The sequence below is a fragment of the Orbicella faveolata genome, unplaced genomic scaffold (assembly GCF_042242905.1).
Source record: "Orbicella faveolata isolate gen_17 unplaced genomic scaffold, um_ofav_v1 contig_26, whole genome shotgun sequence".
In the NCBI taxonomy this organism is placed as follows: domain Eukaryota; kingdom Metazoa; phylum Cnidaria; class Anthozoa; order Scleractinia; family Merulinidae; genus Orbicella; species Orbicella faveolata.
The window spans coordinates 2,420,753-2,430,840 of NW_028301554.1; the positions used below are offsets into that span (position 1 = coordinate 2,420,753).

The 10,088-nt window shown below is 38.5% G+C and overlaps 1 protein-coding gene across 1 annotated transcript; it reads left to right on the top strand.

Moving 5' to 3' along the window:
- Positions 1 to 934: 934 nt before the first annotated feature.
- On the top strand, positions 935 to 9,933 carry LOC149107621 (uncharacterized). The gene is made up of 3 exons (XM_089296112.1): positions 935 to 950; positions 5,183 to 9,670; positions 9,834 to 9,933. The coding sequence occupies exons 1-3, from the start codon at positions 935 to 937 to the stop codon at positions 9,890 to 9,892; spliced, it is 4,563 nt and encodes a 1,520-aa protein (XP_089152238.1). The 3' UTR covers positions 9,893 to 9,933.
- Positions 9,934 to 10,088: the final 155 nt, after the last annotated feature.

Consider the following 10,088-nt stretch of genomic DNA (forward strand, 5'->3'; position numbering starts at 1 on the left):
GCCCTAATAGATTCGAGAATACTCAAGTTCCCATAGAATAACCGAACAGATAATTTTTTTTTTAGCGCAACCTAAAATTAACCTACAGAGCTTTAAAAGTACTCCAGCTAGCCTAAAACAGCATTTAAAAGCGTTCGAGAGAAAACGGTCGTAGGGTGCCCCTGAATAAGGAAATTGGTTAAAATGTAATTGATCAAATTCTACCGAAACCTTTACAACTGTAAAGTACCGAAGCTTTAATGAAAACAACAAATACAACACTACATCGAGCACATGGCAAACCTAATCCAAGAGCGCCTAGATCTGACGTAACAGAACGTAAACGAGGCTACTGACGTACCCAGACTCTTATAAGGAGGGAGTAAAAAATACACCACAACAACTCTACACTGATGATGTAAAAAGAAGTTCATAGGTAAGAGGTCTGTCTTCATATGTTCCATATAACTTGTTTTGTTCATTGTTATAAGACTCATTGTGATAAGTCTCTTTTCAACACCGGTCTTGGCCTAAATGCAAGCGAGTTGCCTCCGAGAAATTAATATCTTAATTTGGTAAATTTTTAAAAGGGGTCTTGAAACACTAGGCAAAGCCAAGAAAACCTCTTAGACAACATTTAGACTTGCTCAAAGTCGGTCTTGGATGAAGATGAAGCATTATAACAAAGTTTTCACATGTTAGTCTGGTTAATTTTGAAAACACACAGGGTCACCCAGGAAAGAAAAGAAAGGAACTAATTTGTTTCAGTAATAAAGGTTGCTCTAATGTTAGAGATGCTGAGGAACTGGAGAGAACCAGCAATGTCAGCACTTCTTATTTATCACGGATTATCAAGGCCGGGAATTCATGTCACATTGACAAAAATCAACATCCACAAAAAAAGAAACAAGAACAATGCATTTCTTTTTCATAAAGGAAAGCATTTTCAGAGAACATGGCAAGTGTAGAAGGTACAATCGTAAGCAAGTGTTTTCAACATTTTGTAAGTGTTCTCAAAGAGGTAGACCAGAGTAAAATGAAAGTAACTTAAATGGTTTTCGCATACCGTGAAATTCTGAGAATAAACCCCGGGTATTAATATCTGATTTTGTTCAAAGGGCTTTAATGGTGGGATTCTTTTTTGGGGGAGGGCTTAACAGCAAAGGGAGGGGGCAGGCTTACACTTACAAAGAATTTTGCGTTTAGAAATTAATGTTTCGGTTTATGCTTAAAATGGGCGGTATGCATGGCGTCTGAAAATTGAAGTTGCGTGCAAGATTTTGTGGAAAGATTTTCTAAAAATAATGATATGAAGCCAAGTTCTACCTTAAACAAATGAACATCTCGTTTTGAAGTCGACCTTGAGAGTATTAAAGAACGTAAGATACAACAATGCTCTCCAACAGAAGGTTTGTAATCGGTAAAAGTTCTTTCTTAGAAAAAGTTAAATCTAAATATAATCAGACCATGAGTTGGGTTTATTAATGCCACGGTTTTTTCTTCCGCGATTTGGGGGCTTTTAGGGCCACCATTTGTAAACGACTTCGCTAGTGAAGGCACCATGCCAGATATAAAAAGCCTCCAAATATTTAAATAGCTTTTAAACCTTGGTAATTGTTGTAATTTCTTGTTTTTTGAGTGTTATATTAATCCGCGAAAACTTATCCAGTGAATGTCATGGTTTTGATTCTATTATTACACTAGCTTGCTGTGACACAAAGGCTGACGATATTGCAAAGATAATGACAGTCGATAATATTCGCTTTCCATTGTTACTCGTGTTTTTTTTATATTTTTGATATTATTTTTCCATCTGAGGCTTTGTGCTTTTATCAGATTTTGAACGTGATTCACAGAAAAAAGCGCACCTGAAAACGTGATCACGAAAATTTTAACGGCCACCTTTGGACGATGTCGCTAATTCTAAACCACGTGAAAATAAAAGCTATCATTGTCTATAAGAAAGTGCACACTTTTTGTTTTGTGCTATGTATAGTTGTCGCAAGAAATATGAAAGAGCGCGATGCGGTATAATACAGGTGTAGGTAGAAAAACCAAAGAACAGTATTTTCAATTTCATTATCGGCCGTTCTACCGTTTTTTCATGCAGTCGTTTTCTCCCGCACTGGTACTCTCCCCCACCCATCCAACATTGCCCCACTCCCCTCCCCCTATCCCTCCACCAAAACCATACGCAGGCTAAACAAAGGCACAATAATAATGCTTCGAAACCAAAACATTTTACTGAAACACGCCAGCCTTAGCTGATCTTGGTATTTTTTTTTCTTAATCCGAAGATGAAATGTATTTATGAAAATTCCAACTTTTGTGTAAGCCTGTCTCATTGTTGTAATTCGAACGTACAAAAATCCAAATAAATTGTTTTACTCTCAGGAGAACCTTTGTAACACTCTGCAATAATCATTGTTCTCGGTTTCCTTCTAGGATATCACAATCTGCTTCCTTGGAATGTCACGTGATAGGAGTCATTGATTTTCCCACGAAAGTGAACAATCAAACAACATTTCGATATACATATTTTTATATATACTCCTTTGTTAATTTTAGAAGAAACAAACTAATAACGTCGTTAAATATTTTTAAATGCGCCAAAATAAAGTTTTCAACATTCCCTCTTGAAATGAAAGGTTGAACATACATACATCCGTTGTTTAACAATACAGGTAAAAATAGGCAACGTGGACCTGTCACTAAATATCAAAAAGTATGACAAAAGTAAAGAAATAACGAAATAAAAGACCCACATACAATGATAAGATGATAAGATTTAGATCACAATATTACTTTACTCTGGGCAAGGAAAATGTCATTCATTGATAAAATCAATAACAAACGTGGTTTACGTACATGTATAAATCATTTTTCATTTATTAGCTTGGAAACGTAGTTTTTAAGTCTTATTTACACGTGTTCTTTCAATCACCGTGATTTTGTAAAACATTGCCAAGAACAAAAACGTTTATTAATGGCGAACTAGGAAGAAATATAAAATTTTTTCAATAATTAGGGCAACATGTAACCCCGCTGGGAGGCCTTTAGTTTTCAACCTTCTTGGTGTTCTCTCGGTGTTGTTACTAAGATCATTGTATCATCTAGTATTTTTCCTCTTTCTAATTTAGTAATTTACTGGCAGTAACGAAATTTAAAATCCTCTGAAACCGCCTTCTCACTCCTTGCCACCGTAGATTTCTAAAAATACCCTCGCCATCATTTTGCATAGCTGTTTTTTTCTTAATAACACTATTCCAAATGCTTTCATCTTATTTTTGACGTATATTCGCCCAAAATATTGCTCGTGACAATTGCAAGTTACGCTATTGACTTCAGCCCCATCGTATGGGCCATATTATTTTAATTTTATCCTTGCTCTTTTCTAAAGAGAGATGAAAACTTGTTCAGCTTGATTTGAAACTGACCGAGACTGGGCTAAACATATTTGCCTACTCTGTACAGCAGTCCGGCGCTAAAAATTCACAACCAACGCCTTCAATTTATTTAGAGGCATGGAAAATTGTGTTTTCTAATCTCGACAAAATAAGCTATATAAAATATGCTATAAAGGTGGGTTTTTTAAAGCTTCATTGTCCTTGGGGAAAGTGAAAGCACATTGTTGTTCATTCTTCTTGTAGAACACGAAATGAAATCTACCTAGAAAATGTCATTTTCGAATTTCTCAGATGAACGGCTGACGTTGAGATTCACGGATTTCCGGTCTTTTCAGTTTCTAAAGCGAACAGAATAAAATGAACTTGACTGAGTGTAATTTACTCCATGCAAGGAATACGAGATTTTGAATCAGCTTCAGTATTTCGTTTCTACGTTGACGTGGTAAGTACAACTGACATTGTATTTTCTTCATCTGTATTTAGAAGGTCTGGATGAAAGTGCTGGAATTTCAGTTATTAATCATTTTTTCGGTGAATTTTTTTTCCAGCTCATTTCTCAACGATCAGTGAATTTGACAGGTCACAAATCTGAGCTATCGATTTAAAATCGCGTCATTTCTTAGCTCACAGTTCAAATTTTAATCAATTCTTTGCTATAATTTAAACCTCTTCCAGACCTTCTATTTAACATTTAACTCAAATAGAACTAATATAAATCTAGTTATATTTTAGTTGCAAAGTTCAAGAAGAATTTCAATATATTGTTTCCATTTTATGGTTAAATTTAATTCAGTGATAAACAAGTGCTTCCAGATTTTACTGCCTGGTCCTTTTTTTTTGCGCCTCAAAAACTTGAAGCAGTTTAATAGCTCTACATCCAGATTACAAATCACACAGGTTTTCCTCGCAATCAAACTAAATGGATTTTGCTTTATTCAGAATTTTATTAGCCGTTCATTTCATAATAATGCAATAATTGTTTTAGCCAGTGAGTTTCCAATTATAGTTGTCGCTGGCCTCAGAATTGTTTTGTTGCTCATTATTTTTGCAATTGTCGCTTAGAACAGATCGAGTTATTTTTCGCGCTGAGTTCAAAACAGTTTTGTCGCCGGAGAAACAATTTAACCTTGTTGCTTTTCGTTGGGAGTTGTTTAATTTTCGCTCAATATTCAGAGTTATTTCTGTCGCTCGCTTCAGACTTATATTTGCAGCTAGATTCAGATTATTAATCGAAAGAGTTTTCGTCCGCTTTAAGAAACTCTTTCATGTCACTTCTATGTGGCTCGGCTCGGTATTATTTTAACTTCTGGCAAATCAGAAAGGCAAGCAGCGGGTAATATGTCTGTTATCATGGCTAATATTTGCGTAAACATGTCTGCCCTAAGGACGATCTTTTTATTTAATCAGCTATTTGAACTATTTCAACTCGTGATTTTGTAGGTGACTCCGCTTCAAATCGACGTACTACCATGAATCATGAATCATCGCTTATATTAGTCCAAATGTAACGCGATTGTGCTAAGTATTTGTAAACTCGTAAATCAGCTTTCAGTGATGTTAAGGTCATTCCTCATATTTGCATTGCGCATCCTTACTGCGCATAATTTATGGCGTCATTAGCGCGCGCTCGTGCACGCGCATATTGAAAACATGACGGATTTGCCTTGATATTGAGCTCTCTCAGTTGAAAAATGGCTATAGTTCACTAACAAGCAGGGGGAACCCAATTTTTTATATTATTCGTATTTATGACAATATATCCTCGAAATAGATACGTTTTGTTTTATTCTGATAAGAGAATTTTCTTTTTTTTACAAGACTTACAGAAGAGGGCGTCATGAACGACATTGAAGAAATTATACAAGCAATCTATGTTGGCGTCGTTGTTGCCACATTCCTTTACATGACCGGTCGTGCTAAAAAAGCAATCGAGTTATGCAGAGAAATCTTGTTTTTACTAAATAATAAAGCACTGGAGAAAGAAGAGCAGTTTGGTAAATTTCTTTGCGAGGCAATCTATAAAGTAATGTTCAAGGCGTACCTTCTTATCCGTGATTACACAAATGTAATAACATACGGCAGGAAGCTTCTCAGCATTGAACGTGAGAGAGGTGAAACAGTCAATGCAGGGAAACTTTGTATAAAGCTGGCAGCAATATATAAGGCTCAAAATAAGTATGTTGAGGCAAAAGGACTTTATGAGAGAGCGATCAGTATCATGAACAAAACAGGAAACAGCAAAGAGGAAGCACACGCTTGTGCAGGGCTAGGAATTATGCTTTACTCTCTTAGTGAATTTGGCAAAGCAAAAGAATATATCGAGAAAGCACTTGCGATCGCAATTGAAATTGGTGACAGAAAGAACGAAGGATCATGTTATGGAAACCTAGGAACAGTGTTTATGTCTCTTGCTGACTATGCCAACGCAAAAGAATATCTCGAGAAAGCACTTGCGATCGCAATTGAAATTGGTGACAGAAAGAACGAAGGATCACGTTATGGAAACCTAGGAACAGTGTTTATGTCTCTTGCTGACTATGCCAACGCAAAAGAATATCTCGAGAAAGCACTTGCAATCGCAATTGAAATTGGTGACAGAGAAGGAGAAGGATCATGTTATGGAAACCTAGGAACTGTGTTTATGTCTCTTGCTGACTATGCCAACGCAAAAGAATATCTTGAGAAAGCATTTGGGATCGCAATTGAAATTGGTGACAGAAAGAACGAAGGATCATGTTATGGAAACCTAGGAATAGTGTTTACGTGTCTTGCTGACTATGCCAACGCAAAAGAATATCTCGAGAAAGCACTTGCAATCGCAATTGAAATTGGTGACAGAGAAGGAGAAGGATCATGTTATGGAAACCTAGGAACTGTGTTTATGTCTCTTGCTGACTATGCCAACGCAAAAGAATATCTCGAGAAAGCACTTGCGATCGCAATTGAAATTGGTGACAGAAAGAACAAAGTATCACGTTATGGAAACCTAGGAACAGTGTTTATGTCTCTTGCTGACTATGCCAACGCAAAAGAATATCTCGAGAAAGCACTTGCAATCGCAATTGAAATTGGTGACAGAGAAGGAGAAGGATCATGTTATGGAAACCTAGGAACTGTGTTTATGTCTCTTGCTGACTATGCCAACGCAAAAGAATATCTCGAGAAAGCACTTGCAATAGCAATTGAAATTGGTGACAGAGAAGGAGAAGGATCATGTTATGGAAACCTAGGAACAGTGTTTATGTCTCTTGCTGACTATGCCAACGCAAAAGAATATCTCGAGAAAGCACTTGCGATCGCAATTGAAATTGGTGACAGAAAGAACAAAGTATCACGTTATGGAAACCTAGGAACAGTGTTTATGTCTCTTGCTGACTATGCCAACGCAAAAGAATATCTCGAGAAAGCACTTGCAATCGCAATTGAAATTGGTGACAGAGAAGGAGAAGGATCATGTTATGGAAACCTAGGAACTGTGTTTATGTCTCTTGCTGACTATGCCAACGCAAAAGAATATCTCGAGAAAGCACTTGCAATAGCAATTGAAATTGGTGACAGAGAAGGAGAAGGATCATGTTATGGAAACCTAGGAACTGTGTTTATGTCTCTTGCTGACTATGCCAACGCAAAAGAATATCTCGAGAAAGCACTTGCGATCGCAATTGAAATTGGTGACAGAAAGAACGAAGTATCACGTTATGGAAACCTAGGAACAGTGTTTATGTCTCTTGCTGACTATGCCAACGCAAAAGAATATCTCGAGAAAGCACTTGCAATCGCAATTGAAATTGGTGACAGAGAAGGAGAAGGATCATGTTATGGAAACTTAGGAACTGTGTTTATGTCTCTTGCTGACTATGCCAACGCAAAAGAATATCTTGAGAAAGCATTTGGGATCGCAATTGAAATTGGTGACAGAAAGGTAGAAGGATCATGTTATGGAAACCTAGGAATAGTGTTTACGTGTCTTGCTGACTATACCAGCGCAAAAGAATATCTCGAGAAAGCACTTGCAATCACAATTGAAATTGGTGACAGAAAGGTAGAAGGATCATGTTATGGAAACCTAGGAGTAGTGTTTACGTGTCTTGCTGACTTTGCCAACGCAAAAGAATATTTCGAGAAAGCACTTGCGATCGCAATTGAAATTGGTGACAGGAAGGTAGAAGGATCATCTTATGGAGGCCTAGGAAGAGTGTTTTCATCTCTTGCTGACTTTGCCAACGCAAAAGAATATCTCGAGAAAGCACTTGCGATCGCAATTGAAATTGGTGACAGAGAAGAAGAAGTATCATGTTATGCAAACCTAGGAACTGTGTTTTCATCTCTTGGTGACTATGTCAAAGCAAAAGAATATTATCAGAAATCACTCGCGATCGCAACTGAAATTGGTGACAGAAGCAGAGAAGCAACATCTCGGCTAAGATTAGGACGCGCGTTACTATGTCTCGGTATAAAATATGCTGACGCTAACAAATATTTCGAGGAAGCACTTCTGTTTGCAACTGAAACTGGTGAGAGAGGATGCGAAGCAATATGTTACAGTTCGCTAGGAGATCTGTTTGCACGTCTGCGTAACCATGTCAAGGCCAAAGAATATTATGAGAAATCACTTTCTATCTTCGTTGAAATTGGTGACAGAAGAGGAGAAGCAAATATGTACTATACCTTAGGAAATCTGTTTATACTTCGCGATGAATATGTCATGGCTGAAGAATACCTCGAGAAGGCACTTTCAATAGTTAAGGAGGGAGTTCAAGGCTTTGAAGCAGAGTTTTTCTGCTATGAAAACATGGCAAATGCAAAAATACCACAGGACAAGAAACAGGAAGCGTTTCCTTATTTGTTTCAAAGTATTAAAAAATGCGAAGAATGCCGAGGCTTTCTCAAAGACAATGATGATTTCAAGGTACTTTATTCAGATCAGTACAAGTCTCCCTACAAAACACTCAGTACATTGCTTTGTGCCGTTGGGAATCCTAATAAAGCTCTTTATGTTGAAGAGCTCGGAAGGGCTAGGGCCCTATCAGACTTGATGGCAGCTCAGTACTCTGTTGAACGGCAAATCTCAGCTGACCCGCAATCATGGACTGGCATTGAAAATGTCGTCAACCTAGAAAGCGACTCTAACTGTCTGTACATTTCATATGATGATCAAAATGTATTATTGTGGATTCTGAAAGCAAATGGAGTCGTTGACTTCCGAGAAAGCAAAGTAGAGAAAAAGACACTGCGCACTAAACAAGCTAAAAATTTGGATACCTTTTTTAATAACGTGGCTGAAAGCTTCCGTAGCTTTGGTATTTTACCCCCGGAGCTTTGCGAAGATCGATCTTTTAATGGCATTGAAGAAACACCAGATTCCTCTGAGGAAGACAACCTCGCCGTTTTACGACAACAGGGACGTGAAGTTGATCCCAGACCAAATCTAACTTTGTTCTACAAAATGTTCATGGCTCCTGTGGCCAACTTACTCAAGGGGTCCGAGATCATCATTGTTCCTGATCGCCACCTGTACCGTGTTCCATTTCCAGCTTTACTTGATGACAGTGGGAAGTACTTATCAGAGACTTTCAGGATTCGCATTGCTCCTTCGTTGACGACTCTCAAATGCATTCAAGACAGTCCTGCCGACTATCACAGTCAGACTGGAGCTCTGATAGTGGGTGATCCTGACGTTGGTGAAGTGCTTTGGAAGGGTTGCCGAAAAACCATCCCACCATTGCCCTTTGCAAGAAAGGAAGCCGAGGTGGTTGGACGACTGCTGGGTGTTCAGCCTTTGATAGGACAGCAAGCAACTAAGCAGGCGGTACTTCAAAGAATAAATTCAGTGAGCCTGATACACTTTGCTGCACATGGTAATGCGGAGAAAGGAGAGATTATTCTTGTGCCTGTTAGAACTGGTAGTCGACTTCCACGTGAAACCGACTGCTTATTGACGGTGGGTGACATTTCGCAAGTTCAGCTACGAGCCAAACTTGTTGTACTAAGCTGTTGTCACAGTGCCCGTAGACAGATTAAAGTCGAAGGAGTTGTTGGAATGGCTCGAGCGTTCTTAGGATCCGGTGCCCGCTCAGTGTTGGTGGCACTGTGGGCTCTAGAAGACAAGGCGACTGAGCAGTTGATGAGTCGTTTCTACGAGCATCTTTTTCGTGGGGTGAGTGCCAGTGAATCCCTTCACCAGGCCATGAAGTGGATGAGAGAAAACGGCTTCGCCAAGGTTTCCAAGTGGGCGCCGTTTATGCTGATTGGAGATAACGTGACAATTGACTTTGGAAATAAAAGTAAGTACAAGCTTTCACTTTGGCGTGGGAATGGACTACAATGTAACGTGCACGGGGAACTGGAGCCAAACTATATTAATGTCAAGCATAAATAAAAGCAAACTGGCTCAGAGGAAATGATGATTGATATCTTGGTTTGTTTCTATCTTTCTTTTCGTTTCAGGGAGTGATGAGTTCAGCAATGGAGGGCTCCAGGCAGACATCAAGCAAGCAATGACCTGAAAACCTTCTTGCAAACGTGACATTTGACTTTGGAAATAAAAGTAAGTACAAACATTTCACTCAAGCCGGGCAATGGACTACAAGGTAACCTGCACGGGGAACTGGGGCCAAACTGCGTTAATCTACAGCTCTGAAAGGGAATTGGTGTACTGCAAAAACGATTTATAACTTGTTTTTTCTCTATCTTTGTTTTTGT